A 15,794-nucleotide genomic window follows, 5' to 3' on the forward strand; every position below is an offset into this window, starting at 1 on the left:
TTTTTATTTTGTTCTTCTTTTTTTTTTTTCCTTACAGATGTTTTAAGCTGAGCCAAAACAAAGAATATGACAGCATAGAAGATGTTTAACGTGACATTGTCATTTACAAATATAGAGAGTAATAATGTAGTTTTAATATAGTTTTGTTCTCTTGTTGAGATTATGAAAAAAAGAAAGTAATAATAATATGTTGGTGTGTTCTCTAAATTCAGCTTTATGAATGATTCTAACTGATTCTAACCCTTTTCTGCAATAAAAACAATGGCATTATATTACTCATATACACTTCTACACAATAACTCAAATAAGGCAATGTACAAGTGAACAGTGCAACTTTCTCAATGTGCCACAATCTAAAACATTTTTCATCCATAATATCTCCCAAAAACCTAAAACACAGATACTGTCTGAATGTTAACTTCATCAATAGTTAGTGAGACTTCATCCTTTCTTAAATTATATGTATTTGTTTTTAACTTATTTTCTTCAAACCAAAACCTACATTTAACCATTTCATTTTCAATATTTAACTCTAATACTTCCATTCAACAAGGACAAGGAAGGGGAGTAGGAGATGAGACTGAGGGCACAAAACTGTGTTGAAGAATTTTGACTTTCTGACTTTAATCTCAGTATTACAATTTTTTTCTCAGAATTTTGACTTTAATCTCAGAAATACGACTTTTATCTCAGAATTCCGACCTTTTTACTTTTATCTCAGAATTCCGACTGACTTTTTTCTCAGAATTCTGGCTTTCTGACTTTAATCTCAGAATTCCAACTTTCTGACTTTAATCTCAGTTTTTTCTCAGACCTCCTACTTTATGACTTTAATCTCCGAATTCTGACTTTCTCAGAATTTTGACTTTAATCTCAGAATTCTGACTTTTTCTCAGAATTTTGACTTTAATCTCAGAATTCTGACTTTTTTTCTCAGAATTTTGACTTTAATCTCAGAATTCTGACTTTTTTCTCAGAATTCTGACTTTAATCTCACAAATCTGACTTTTTTCCCCATCACAATTTTGACTTCAATCTCAGAATTCTGACTTTTTCCTTAGTATTCCGACTTTTAATTTCAATCTCAGAACTCTGAAAGCTTTATTTTTAATTTCATAATGTTGTGCAACATATTAAGAAAAGAACAACATTTACATACTCACCATGTCGAAGTTTTTCATGTATTTTGAGGTTAAATGATAACTTAAGGCTACCACAGGTTCTTGAAAGGGGGATGTAACAGATATTCAGCTGCAATAGCATCAGCAATAAACAAGTCTTTAAACGTACTTTCACATTTGAATTCACACAGAACGTATCACTTTATTAGTATTTGGAAATGACAGTTGAAATTAAAGTTGAAGTTGCAACACATTTTCCCCTGTGATCCAGTACATCCCATCCTGTCAATGTGTCTCACATCTGTCTGAGCAACATTATGCAGCTCTCGCTGGATTTGCAGGGCTTGCAGGGCTTGCAGGGCTTGCAGGTGGTGACGCAGCACACATTGCAATTTCAGATGGCAGGGTTTTTGCCCTTAGGGTGTATTCTATCTTTCCAGGTTCTTAAAAGCAATCAAGAGGAAAGGCAGTTATATTACAGTAACAATACTTTTTTACTAACAAATAAAATAACATCTGACACACTAAGTATCTGACATTAATTTAGGGAAATAGATTCATGACATTTCACTGGCCAGTTTATTAGGTACACAACTACCTACTTAAGTTTCAGCATCAGAATGGAGAAGAAGGGCGATTTTAATGACTTGTTTGGTTATTGGTATTTCACATACTGTTGTCACACACAATGTCCAGAGTACTGCAGCTTTCTGGGCAAAACTCCCTGGTTGATGCCGCAGGTCAGTAGATAGACATACACTTTATTAGGTGTACTGTGTACCAATAAAGAGGCTGGTGAGTGTCCATGTGTAACTCAATGTGTAGCACACATCTCTCTCTGCTGAAACTTTAATTTAATTTTTTTAACTTTCATCTTTGAAAAAGCTCTGCAAGAGTTCGTCTTCATTTACTGCGTCGGCATTCAACTCACCTTCAAAGCACTCTGGAATCGGGAGGACTCCATCATTACACGTGGTTGCCACAGGATAGCCACAGCGCTCGGCTTTGTTCAGACAGTAGAAGACGACGGGTTCTCTGTGGAGGACTCTGTTGGGTTTCAGGTCTGCGATCCACAGCTTCTTGGCATTGTAGAAAATGCGGCCTCTCTTGATGACAACTGTGCAGGGAGCTGTTTGGTGAAGGGTAAGAGCAGAAATGACCATCTTAAAATCCAGACAGTAGGTTTTCTAATCAACATTTACTTGCAGCATACACTACTGTGACAAGGTCTTAGGCCACCACGATTTGTTGTAGTAAAATTGTATTATTGAAACACATCCAGTTATTTTAAAATAACAATTTTTCTGCTGCTACAGGTTAAAGTGTTAAACGTGACCTGCCCTTACACTTAAACAATAGCATGACCCCTGTCTCTCTTAAAACTAGAGTGGAATCCTAATTGATATTTCTGGTAAAACCTGTGTTTTTACTCATATTTTATGTTGAAATGATCTGCTGTGAAAATACGAGTTTAACTTTTTGACCGCTTGCATACGATCAACTTTCTGTGCCAACAATCACACAAAAATGTATTTTATTTTTATTCTGCTCTCACATTTGTTGTTGTTTTTTTTTTTTTTTTCTTAAGTATTTTTATTGGGCATTTATAATACAAACAAACAAACAAATATCATTACAGAACAAGTAAACAGACGACAGAAACAGAACATAACAGGTTGACAAAATTAAAACAAAACCCACCCCTCACCCCCTGGAGAAGACCCATATGGAAAATATCATAAAAACCCTGCTACGCAAAAGAGACCGAATATTAAGTTGGGTTTGTATCAGCAAGGTACTGTATCAAAGGTTGCCAAGTCGCGTCAAAATGTTGGAGACTGTCTTTCAGAACATATCTTATTCTTTCCAGATGGAGCGTATTAGTCAATTCATCCAGCCACATCTTAGATGTTGGTGCGTTTACACTCTTCCATAACGTAAGAATAATTTTTTTCGCTATTATAAGACCATATGAAATAAAACATTGTTGTGCTTTGTTTAATTTCTGAAAGGTTTCAGACACCCCGAGAATAATAAGTAAGGGTTCTGGCTTTATCACAAATCTCATAACCTCGGACATTATATCAAAAACACCAGACCAGAAAGAGTAAATTTTGGGGCATAGTGCATAACTATGAAGATGGGTTGCAATGGAAGATTTGCATTTATCACACACAGGTGATACTTCTGGATATATATTATGTAATTTTTCCTTTGAGAAATGGAGCATGTGTATAATTTTAAATTGAATAAGACAGTGTCTTGCATTATGTGAGCAAGTGTTGATCTTCTCAAGGGCTTTGTCCCATAGATCATCTGTGATCGGTTCGCCAAATTGTTTCTCCCATTTGCGTCTATGTATATAGGCAGGGGGGGGACTAAATGACAGGAGATTATTATAGATACGTGTTATCAACTTAGGTTCATATATCGGCAATTTCAGACAGTCATCTATTAATGTTTTTGTTTCGGTCTGAAAATCCTCCAAATGTCTACGTATATAATCTCTGATTTGCAGATAATGAAAGAATTGATTACTTTCCAGTCCAAATTTCTGCTGTAATTGAGAAAACGAGGCAAATACACCTTGTATATACAGATCTCTAACACATTTAATACCTTTCTGATTCCACCTAGAGAAGGCTCCACCCAAACCAGACGGGGCAAAAGTGGGGTTTCTATCTATGGGTAATAGAGAGGATATGGCTTTAAGATTATAACTGGATTTGATTTGTTTCCAAATACAAATCATGTTATGGATAATAGGATTGTTGTTATATAATGATCTACTGATTTTAGTAGGCGCTAATAGAATTGTTGCCAATGAATATGGATGGCATTCCTCTTGTTCCATCAGTAGCCAATTAGGTGGGGACTTTGTGGCGTTCAGCCAGAAAATAAAAGTCTTAATCGCTGAGGCCCAGTAGTAAAACAGAAAATCTGGGAGTGCTAATCCTCCTGCAGATTTATCCCTGCAGAGATATTTCTTACCTATTCTGGGAGCTTTGTGTCCCCACAAAAAAGGAGTAATTAAGGAGTCTAAATGTTTAAAAAATGTTTTTTTAAGGAATATCGGGATATTATAAAACAGATATAATAACTGTGGGAGGAAGACCATCTTAACCGCATTTATTCTTCCGATCATCGAAATTGGGAGTGCATCCCAAAACAATAACCTAGAGCGTAGTTTTTCTATTAAAGGAGGAAAGTTTTGTTGGAAGAGAGAGGAATACTGTCTTGTCACTTCTATTCCTAAATAGGTGAATTTATCCAAGGAGATTTTAAATGGGAGATTAATTAGGAAAGTCAGATCATCCCTGTGAACTGGCATCAAGACACTTTTTGTCCAATTAATCCGATATCCAGCGAAAGTACCGAATAATTTGATTTTATCTAATAATACCGGAATAGTCATTTGTGGACGTGTTAAATAAAGAAGAATATCATCTGCATACAAAGATATTTTACTAATTGTTCCTTTAGTGGTGTATCCAAGTATCTGAGGGTCAAGTCTAATACTTTGAGCCAGTGGTTCGATAGCAAGAGCAAAGATTAGAGGGGAAAGGGGGCAACCCTGCCTCGTCCCCCTACATAACTGAAACGGGGAGGATAATGTTCGGTTGGTTAGAATTTGGGCTGTCGGGTTTTTGTAGATAATTTTAATTAGTGATAAAAAACCATCTCCGAGATTGAATCTACTGAGAACTTCAAATAAGTATCGCCACTCAATCTGATCAAATGCCTTTTCAGCATCAAGTGCAAGTATAACAAGATCAGAGTGTGGTTCCCTTCTTGTGTACATAATATTAAAAAGGCGCCTCAGATTGAAAGTAGAGTTTCTGTTAGGTACAAAACCCGTCTGGTCTGGGTGAACTAACCCCCCCAACAAGGGGCTCAGTCTGTTAGCTAATATTTTGGCAAATAGCTTCCCATCAACATTTAGGAGAGAAATAGGGCGATAAGCACCTACTTCCTGTGGATCTTTCCCTTTCTTGTGAATTACCGTAATCACAGCTTCAGTTAAAGTTGGTGGTAGAGCACCTCTCTCTTGAGCATGTTTGAATACCTTTAATAAATAAGGAGATAACTTCTCACCATACTTTTTATATAATTCTCCAGGGAGTCCGTCAGGACCTGGTGATTTATTACCTTTTAACGAGGCAATAGTAGACTGAACCTCTTTGATTGTGAGCTCAGCATTCAGTGAATTACAATCTTCAACACCTAACTTGGGTAGGTTACATTTATCTAGAAAAGTATTAATAATATCAGGTTCTGAAGTGGATTTAGAAGTATACAAGTCTTTGTAAAATTCGAGGAACCTGTTGTTGATATCTCTAGGTTTTGTGAGTAACGTGTTATCACAGGCTTTGACCTTATGTATTGTCCTATCATTCTCCATTTTTCGGAGCTGACGAGCTAACAATTTATGCGGTTTATCCCCAAATTCAAAGAACCTTTGTCTGGTATACAGGAATGCTTTACTAATCTTCACAGACATAATTTGATTGTATTCATATTTCAAAGTTGTTATTTTTCTGTGCAGATTTGTAGATGGGGAACGAGCATTTTCCTGATCCAGTGCTTTGATCTGTTCTTCCAGGTCTTTTAATTTGGACATATTTTCTTTTCTCCTTGATGCTTCAAATGAGATTATGCTACCTCTAATATAGGCTTTAAACGCCTCCCAGAGAGTGGAGGGAGAAGTCTCCGGAATATCATTCATCTCAAAATACAATGAGATTTGATCTTTTAGGTAATCACAAAATCTTTTATCAGTAAGCAGGTGAGGATTTAATCTCCAAGAGGTATGCGGTTTATCTATGTGGTCTAAACATATTGAAAAGGAAAGTGGGCTATGATCTGAAATTACAATACTATGATACCGAACATCCACTACAAAAGGTACCAGTTTGGCATCAACTAGGAAGTAGTCTATCCTACTATAAGAATTATGCACAGGTGAAAAGAATGAATAATCGCGACCTGAGGGGTTCATCATCCTCCATATGTCTAGGATATTTGTGTTATTCATATATGTATTAAGGAATTCACTTGAGGCATTTCTGGGAGGTTTCGTCGAGGAGGATCTATCTAGATATGCATCCAAAACGGTGTTAAAATCTCCTCCTATTATCAAATTAGTCTGTGACATATCCGGTATTAATGCAAAGATTTTCTGAAAAAATATAGGATTATCTGTGTTAGGTGCGTACATATTCACTAGGGTGAGGGAGATATTCTGAATCTCTCCAATCACTATAACATAACGACCCTCTTTGTCGGTTATTGTTTTTTTCGGCAAAAAAGGTACACCTTTTCTGATTAAAATTGCTGCGCCTCTTGCTTTGGAAGAAAACGCTGAGTGAAAGATCTCTCCTATCCACTTTGTCCTGAGCCTGCCATGTGATTTATTATTCAGATGGGTCTCTTGTAAAAACATAATATCCGAGGTCAGTGATTTAAGATGGGACAAAACCTTCCCTCTTTTGACTGGATTATTAACTCCCCGCACATTCCAACTGGAAAAAGTGAGATTTTTTTTCTCCTTGTTGCTATCATTCATAGTACCCCGCGTATTGGTATTGGTAATCAATTTCTGTAAGGTCTTCTCGTCTCTTCCATCCCACTGCAGCTTCTTTCCCCAACCCAAATCTCCCTCCCCAGGTCAACCTGAACAACATATTAATAAAAAAAAAAACAAAATAACATACTCTAGCCAATTCAAAGTGAATGGCGCGAGCCTTCTTAGGGAAGCAAAAAACAAAAACTGATAACTAAGGTTACTTCCACACCTACTGGTGGCCTGTGTTAACTTCAAAATTGGTTCATTAGCTCTGAAACTTAATAATAAAGAAATTTAAATATGAGAAAGGGAACGAACAACCACACAGGGGTATGCACGCACACACCTCCATTCATACAAGCACGTCTATCATCACGTTTCACATGAACAAGGGAGACGTAGAGTTAAACACAAATGCACTCCCCAAACCTGAACTGTGCATTCAAAACGTTTTTGGTTTTTTTTTTTTGTTTGACCAGAACATCTTATGCAGCATATACACATAAACAACTTTGGAAATTATCCAAATCAAATGAACATATTTCTATTTTTGTTATTTCTTCTCTGCCATTTAAAATTGAAATCACCTTTGATTACAATCTGAAGGGGTAAGCATCCAAAAAGTAGTCTTAAGCCCTGGAAATAAACATATAGCTGCTTGAACATTGCTAGAGTTTTAGAAACAAGAGGTAATTGTGGATCACACTGGGCAACACACTTAAGACATAAAGCTGAATATAACCATAGAGCTCAATAAAATGAATACATGAATAACGCTAACACTGAGAAGGAGAGATTCTTGTCGGATAATAACAATACAGTAACGTTATCTATATCATAAAGGATACAGTGTAGCAACCCACGACTTCCACACTACGCATGTATGTTCTTACCGTCAGACTCTAGTTGTATGTAGTTAGGCAGTTATGTTTGGTTTGTTTTGTTTTTTGGGCAGGTAACAGTTGTTGTGGTAAAAAAAACAAAAAACTATTCCTGAGATCCATGATTAATCAGTCCGCTGCAGCTGTAGATGACCCCGAACCAGAGAGTCGCTCCGCGTACTCCTCAGCTTTTTTAGGGTCTGTGAAGGATGCCTGTGTACCATTGTGTGTGACCAGGAGTCTTGCGGGGTAAAGTAGGCCATACCTGACGCCGGGCTTGTCGCGCAATAGCTCCCTGGCACGGTTGAATAGAGCCCGTCGCTTAGCCACAGTCGGAGGATAGTCGGGGAATATTTGAATCCTCTTGTCTCTGAAGTAAAGTTGCTTCGCTGCGCTGGCTTTCCGTAGAATGTCCTCAAGCACATGATAATAGTGTAGCCTCAGGATGAAGGGTCTGAGGGGCTCTCGAGGGTCGGGGCTTCTCCGGAGGGTCCGATGCACTCGGTCAATAAGTGGCTTCTCATCCAAAGATAGCACATCTTTTAGCAGGTCAGCTACGAAGTCGCGCGGCCTGGGTCCTTCTACACCCTCGGGAACTCCGATGATTCTAATGTTGTGCCTCCTGGATCTGCCCTCTAAATCCTCACATTTTTCAGTCAGTTTCCCCACTTCAGAATTCAGTCGTGTTACCTGGCGTTGGAGAGCAGTGATATCGTCGGAGTGGAGTGAGGCTGACTTCTCTAGCTCTGTAATAGTCTTCTCGTGCGAGGCCGTGGCTTCTTTAAGTGTTGAAATGGATGTTTGAATTTCCTTTTTAGTAGTAGCCAGCTCCTCTCTCAGCTCAGTGCAAACCGTTTGTATACGTACATCTATGGAGGCACATATATCGTTCTTTATCTGAGTGACTTCATTTCGCAGGTTAGCGATAGCAGCTAGTATTTCACGATTAGGTGGGTCCGCCTCGTCAGTCATATCAACAGGTAGAGGTGTGTTACTCGGGCCCGAGGGTTGGTCGGGGCCTGTTTCTTGTTGATCGTTTTTCCTACTTTTCACCTTTTTTGACATACTTTCCTTACATTGGTCTCTGTAATGTACTTGTGTGTATCTTATTGCGTCGTTCCGAGGATTTTAAGAGCGGATTTACAAAAGTTTAGTGTTTTAATAAAGATAAAGTTATCAGAGCTCGCGCGAACACGTCTTACTCCTCCATCGCTCAACAGCGCCCCCCTTGTTGTTGTTTTTTAACCAAGAAACTCCTTTTGAATGAAGACAGTTTTTCATTTCAGCATCAGAGTATTTATAGCTGGATTTCTTTATAATAATTAAACATAGCGATACACATTTAGACTGAAGTAGAGTTGTCTGTGACTCACCTCTGCAGACAGGCTTGGAAGACCAGTTGCCTGTGTTTTGGCATTGAACCTCAGCATCACCATCCAAAATGTAGTTCTCATTGCAGCCGTATTTAACCTTCTCCTTGTAGCCATGTTGTCTCATCACTGCAAAGGTGATGAAGCCATTGGGTATACCTGCTGGAATACGGCAGCTCACCTCTGCAATGATCAAAAACAATGGATTGTACCATTTTAAAACACCGACAGGGCAGCTTAAGCTAAAACAATACATACATATATATATATATATATATATATATATATATATATATATATGTATATTTGTATATATTCATCCATCCTCTTCTCATGCCATTATTGTAGGACATTTCCTGTGTACCTTGACACAGAGGTGGCTCTGTTGCTGTTCCATCAGCCTTGCACGAGCCCCTCTCATACGTTGGTGCTTTCGGTGAGTTGCACTCGTAGGTCCAGCTCTGCCCATACATGATCGTGTTTCCTGTAACTGGCGTATCGTGGACAATTCTTCCTTCTTTTGGTGGCTTGGGCAGAGGACAATTCACAGCTGTAAGGAAGCACATGAAACAATGGCATTGATGCTGAAACTCTTGACTCCTTTACCCTGTCAGCCTTTGAACAGCAAACTCCACACTGAACCCACTCTGAGTATGCGGTTTATTCTGACTACACACAGTGTGTCCTTGTGCGCTGTATGTCAAGAGAACTACACGCAAGTCGCTTTGCTCTGATTGCTTTCTTTTCAGCAGTGGGACACACGGTGCTACAGTGGCTTGCATTGGTGCGTCACAGCAAAAAGGTCATCAGTTCGGCAGCCCTCAGGATAGAGTGGTAGACAGTGAGTGAACGATTCAGCAGTGTGATTCAAACAATGAATGAATGAATGAATGAATGAACGATCCAGCAGTGTAATCATTTTGGAGAATGGGGCTTCTGCTGTTGCAGTATAAAGAGATTATTGGTTAGAATGGGGTAGATGAAACTTAAACTTAACATTATCATTTGATTGCACTGCACATGCTTTAGTGAGGTGTTCCTAATTAACTGGCGTCTGAATGTAGGCCAGTAAGTTGCTGATACTGTCTTTTTGTAACACAATAAAGCATTTCACACATCATTTCAGTCATCATCATTTTCATCTCAGTGGATAAATATTTTTAGACATTATCTGTTGCATTTTCTGCATATTTTCCTCCCGTCTACCTTTGCAGAGAGGTGGTGGATTGCTCCAGGTGCCATCATGTGAACACTTGCTCTCATTGGCTCCTAGCATGACATACCTGGTGAGAAAGGGCGGATTATTGTGACAATACGCAGATGTAAATCTGCCTGATTGTGACTGTGAAGTGATTCTAGCGTTCAGCCTTACCCATCGTCACATGTGAAGTTAAGCACACTCCTGAAAGGAGCCTCCGTCCTGCCCTTTGCTAAAGGCTGCAGAGGTCTGGGGATCGGGCACATTTTAGCTGTCAAAATAAAACACAACACAATACTGACAACAGACAGAAGACAGAATAAACACAGCAATTGCAGAAATTCTTTATGGATAGGTCTTTTCAAACTCTGCCTCTCTGTCTGTGGAAAACATTTTGTATATGTAAATGCATGTTATGCTCATTGTGCCTTTGGTGGGTGACCTGTGTGCAAATAAACTCACGGGAACATGCCAGATTTGACTGTGTCCATTCTCCCGTGGCAGTGCAGGTAATTCGTTGACTGGTCGTTGTTGAAGGCAAGTAACCCCGTTCACAAGTGAGGGTCACTTCATCTCCAACCTCAAACACACGTTTTAAGGTCGTCTCATCTATCCCGTCAGTGATAGGCGGGCGGCCACACACTAGATTAAAAATAACAATTGTTTCACATCATGATCATGATCATCATGCTGCCATATTATTTTAACACACCTCAATAAAACTTCACTCGTGATGAATTGTGCACAATATAAGAATTGTAACACAGTAAAACATCTGAGGTGCAAAACTTCAGTAATTGTCAGAATGGAAGAGGAATCCAGAGAAGGACAGTAATGCAAAGCTCTGGATGCCAAATACTAAACCAACTCTGCTTCATCTTTACCTTTCTTCGATGTTATGGTTGTGCATAAAAATCCTTGGCAGAGGAGCAACAAAGCTAAAATGGGAAGCATTTTCTTGACAGTCAAGTCTGCAAGGTGTACCCTGCATTTGAGTGCAGGATGGGGGCCAACATATATATAAGGCCTGCTGGATAAGGGATCCATGAGAGCATGTGCCAATCAGATGCCAATGTGAGCTCCTATTGATCGGGGACAAAGGTCTTAACTTGTGCATATTTACCTTGTGTTGATTTATAACCTTGATATTTGCCACAAGAGCTAACAGCAAACGCACAGCATGAAATGAACTAATTAATAAAGAAAGACGCACAAGTTAAGTACCTGTGCATAACAGTGATGCAGCACTTCAATTGGCTGTAGCTCCCTGCCATATGATGACAATGGGCACAAATTTATTTAATCTGCAATTTTTTTTCTACCCAGGAAGGATTGAGATGGTTCAAATTGCTCTACTGGTCAATGACCCTACTTGGTAAACTCAAAAAAGTTGGTGTGTGCAAAAATGTAAGAGTGCTGAGGTTAACATCAGCATCCATGAGTAAAAACATTAAAGTTCCAAACAGAAAATCATTATGGACAATTTGCAGATCACAGTTAACCCTCAGACGTCAGTTTAATTTACTACCCTCTTAAGTCATTAGAGGACAAAAATGTCCACTTCCAAAAACTATTACAGATTAAAATGTTGTTCTGCTTTTGTCTGCATAAATGTCTTATACAACTTCAGCCCTGCTCAGAACTACAATACATTCAACCATTTTGAGGATATCACTGTTTTTATTTATGAAAAAAAAACACAATTTGTTTTTATTTTTCATGAAACTAATTTAACCCAAAAAAGCATAGAAAAATATGAATCTGTTTTTTTTTTGGAAGTGGAGATTTTTGTCCTGATGCAACACAAAAAGTAATGATGCATAAAAGTCAAAGTTTATTTTTAAGGCTGATTTACATTTAAGGCTGATTAAAAAAATCCCCCAGCCACCCAACATTTGTTTTATGGAACATTTACTGACTTTATGTATATATATCAAAATGGTTTAGTGGTAGTTTGGGCTGAAGTTGTTTAACTTCAGTTAGTTGTGGAAAAAAGCAGAACAAGATATAATAATCTGTGATTTTCTTTGGAAGTGGACATTTTTGTCCTCTTATGTACAGTAAAATTGTTTCACAGTGGAATTCTAATGGAAAAATTTAAATTTGAATCCCAAAATTTGTCAAGAGAGACTTCCTCAGAAGAAAGTTTACCACATGCACTAACAGCCAAAAATGATGTCCAGATCAAGAAGAAAAATTCGGTGCTAAACTCTTTTTACAACTTTTATAGCGCAGCTTAAAAAAAAATTCGCAATGTGCTACTTTGCCGCAAGGTGACGCCCCCATTCCAAATTCTTGCAGCGGGACCGCAGGCCCGCTCCCACCCACAGCGAATCCTGAGGCGTGACGTCAGCGAGAGTGACAAGGAGGAAGCGGAGCAAAGAAGGGTCAAACTGTGCAAAGACACACAGACCATCATCAGGAAGTTTGACTTCAAAATAAAATAAGCAAAGGCAGCGCCTCTTGGAAACTGTCAACGCTTGAGGCTAAAGTATACTTACTTAAACCCTTTACAACCACTTTCACTTTATAGGGCTTTTCCATTGTTTCCCATTCATAGATAATGACATCCTTTATCGCATAACTTTGCTGTCTGTTAATATAAACAAAACACCTATTCAACAATAAAAAGGGAAAAAGGGAAAAAGCATAATGTGTGCCCTTTAAGATAATTTAAGCAGCAGTCTGGCTAACTTTGAGATAATAAACTGAATAATCTTGACATATTATCTTCTCCAATCTGCAAAACACACACATTTCAGTGTTTAACAATAAAAGAGTGACCATGTAGAAAGATCATGACTGGTGACCTGACCAGGGTGGACATTACTGCCTCTCGTCCACTGTCTGTTCCCCTTCCTGACCATCAAAGGATAATCATTTCAAAGGTTTTAACAAACTTAAAACTTGTTATTTGATGGATGTTTATATATTTATATACATTAAAGCCATGCATGGTTCTAACACCAGTGGTACGCGAGCTTCCTCTGCTGGAACTCTAGTGGAATATCAGAAATACGGTTCCTCTGTTTATACCAGGGTATGTGATCGGAGTGGAGCTGAGGGTTAGTGCATAGAAAAGGAAAGAAAATACCAAAAATAATAAGTTAAATAATAATTACAAGAGTCACCTTATCTCACCCTCCATCCAGGAGGATGATGAGAGAGTAAATTATCTTTTTGGGAATAAATCGGCCTCCTGTGAAATGTCCGTAGCTATTTTCATTCATCATTATCCAATATAGCACCAAATTGCATAACAGCTTGATAGCAAGGAGATGTAGGGGTAGATAGGTACTTTGTGATCGACTAGCACCCCTTCCAGGGGGCAAGTAGAAATACTCAGTCACTTGGTGCTGTGGAAATTGGAGAAAAGCATTACATTACATGTCATTTGGCATTAGCTGTATACTTAACGGTATATACATCTACATCTATCTTCTAAATGGCATCACTGTCAGGCTGCACATTTTCTACTTTATCTTCACAAAACAGCAACATGTGTATGGATCAGGTGTAAATAACCATCAGGAACAAAGAGGAAGTGTGGTACTACAGTAAAAATCTTAAATGTCTGAAACCATGATCCCAGGTCTGAAATGATAGTCACAGCTTAAACTGACTGAACTTATTGGGCAACAGTTTCAGCATGTATGCATGTGGGCAGTTACTGTAAATTGGTACATGTGTGCCAAGGACATAAATAAATGTTCCAATTCAGCTTACACACTCACCCCCAATCGTTCTATAATAGACAGCTATAGCTTCATTTATTTATTCCCACAAGGGGAAACTCAATTGCAAGAATCAAGAATGACTCATATAGATAAAAATACAGTTCACAGATAAACAAACACCAACACAATATATAATTAAAACTATAAGCTACCACTGTAAAAAAGTAACAGCATAGAAAACCATAAGATCCATTCTGTAGAACCAGATGTTAATATCCATCTTTCTTGCATGTGGGATGGTCCTGTGAGTGAAGGCACTGATGACTTTGGGTTATGAGTTGGACGCCCTCCTTCATCAGCCCATGGCCAAGAGGAAAGGAATTGGGCTTGGTTGCTGTTTCAGTCCTGGGGTGGGCCAATGTTTGATAATGGTTTTGAATCTAATAGACATCTGTTTACATTTAAAAACCACACACTTACGTTTTAGCTTTTAACTGCCAGTCAAATTCTATTTAGCCATTCTGAAGCTATTTTATAATGAAATCAAGTAATCTCATTTTGTCATTGACCGTCTGTAACGTCTGACCGAAACGAGATAAGTAAAGGGGCGGCTTTTATTTTGAAGGGGGAGCCGGATGCTGTGTAGCACAAGTGTGGCTAGCTTGCCAGCTCGCGGAGCTGTCAGTGGAGCAGCCCAGTGGTGTAGACAGGCAGGGAAAGCCCTCATACATACACACTCACGGGCGCACACCGAGTCTGTGGTGAGCCTCTGTAACAGGCTGAAAACACCGGCTGAAAGACAGCGAAGCCAAGAGCTGTAGCATCGATTTGATTTTTATTTATTTTTTATTTTTTTATCCATTCAGTTGGGGGACATGGCTGATGTAAGTTTCAACGAGTCGTCCACCGGGGACGTCGCCAATCGCTTCGCTCGCAAAGGCGCTCTGAGGCAAAAGAACGTCTTCGAAATCAAGAACCACAAGTTCATAGCCAGGTTCTTCAAGCAGCCGACTTTCTGCAGCCACTGCACCGACTTCATCTGGTAAGCTCTCCCTGCCTCACCTCCACCTCCTCCTCCACCCTCCGCGACTACTGCTGCCTGTTGCATTATGTTGGACAACTTGAGTGGAGTTCACTCACTCACTCCCTCGCTTACTCCTCGATGCTGTAACACAACTTCATGCTACACTCCCCCTCTAGTCTTTAATCTCCGCTTTCCTCTTAACATACAGCTGTTTCCACCTTTTTCCTCCTGGTTTTCCACACCGTCGAGATTTTTGTCCAAGCAGTCTCTCGTATGGGAGGAGTTGTTGTGTTAACAGCCTCTTAACGCGTACAATGACTGGTTGCGTGGCTCTGAGTCAAACTTGTGGCTTCTTTACTGTGAATGGTTTCTGTTGATTTTGCTTTATATAACAAACCAACAAAATATAATAACATTAAAGCTGAAAGATTTTGGTTTGGTGGACAAAACAAGACATTTGAGACCATTCTCATTTTGAGATTTTGGGAAAAACTGACATTTTATGGACCAAACAAGTAATTGATTCATCAAGAAAATAACTGACGGATTAAATAATCATGAGGTGCAGCAGCATCCACAGTGAGAAATAGTTGTATTTAAGCATCATTTTCATTTCCCCCACGATTCATGTGATCCTGAATTAGAGTTGAACAGTTGTAGGAAAATATACGGATATCGTGATTTCACATCAATAATAGAGATGTAAGAAAATCCATCCATCTTCTGCCGCTTTATCCTCCACATGAGGGTTGCGTGGGGCACTGGTGCCAATCCCAGCTGACATGGGGCGAAAGGCGAGGTGCACCTTGGACAGGTTGCCAGTCCATCACATATGAACAACCATCCACTCTCGCACTCGCACCTATGGTCAATTTAGAGTGTCCAATTTGCCTAATCGCCATGTTGCATGTTTTTGGACTGTGGGAGGAAACCGGAGAACCTGGAGAACATGCACAA

The 15,794-nt window shown here is 39.1% G+C and overlaps 2 protein-coding genes across 3 annotated transcripts in view; one reads left to right on the forward strand and one right to left on the reverse strand.

Annotated features, from left to right (window-relative positions):
* Nucleotides 1–1,290: 1,290 nt before the first annotated feature.
* LOC131467534 (beta-2-glycoprotein 1-like) lies at nucleotides 1,291–11,147 on the reverse strand. Its single transcript, XM_058641501.1, has 8 exons — nucleotides 11,021–11,147; nucleotides 10,599–10,778; nucleotides 10,311–10,407; nucleotides 10,145–10,221; nucleotides 9,303–9,488; nucleotides 8,942–9,121; nucleotides 2,053–2,250; nucleotides 1,291–1,564 (listed from the first exon to the last, which is right to left on the reverse strand). Exons 1-8 carry the CDS (start codon nucleotides 11,088–11,090, stop codon nucleotides 1,437–1,439), a joined length of 1,116 nt encoding a protein of 371 aa, XP_058497484.1. The 5' UTR covers nucleotides 11,091–11,147; the 3' UTR covers nucleotides 1,291–1,436.
* A 3,354-nt stretch (nucleotides 11,148–14,501) lies between these two features.
* The window catches only part of prkcaa (protein kinase C, alpha, a), a 112,314-nt gene continuing 111,021 nt past the window's right edge, over nucleotides 14,502–15,794 (forward strand). The window contains exon 1 of one of the 2 annotated variants that reach the window (XM_058640183.1): nucleotides 14,502–14,855. In XM_058640183.1, the coding sequence (XP_058496166.1) occupies nucleotides 14,689–14,855 (167 nt within the window). In that variant the 5' untranslated portion in view covers nucleotides 14,502–14,688. The remainder of the gene's footprint in view (nucleotides 14,856–15,794) is intronic. The other variant, XM_058640184.1, reaches the window with a different exon arrangement.

The sequence above is a fragment of the Solea solea genome, chromosome 10 (assembly GCF_958295425.1).
Source record: "Solea solea chromosome 10, fSolSol10.1, whole genome shotgun sequence".
Taxonomy (NCBI): domain Eukaryota; kingdom Metazoa; phylum Chordata; class Actinopteri; order Pleuronectiformes; family Soleidae; genus Solea; species Solea solea.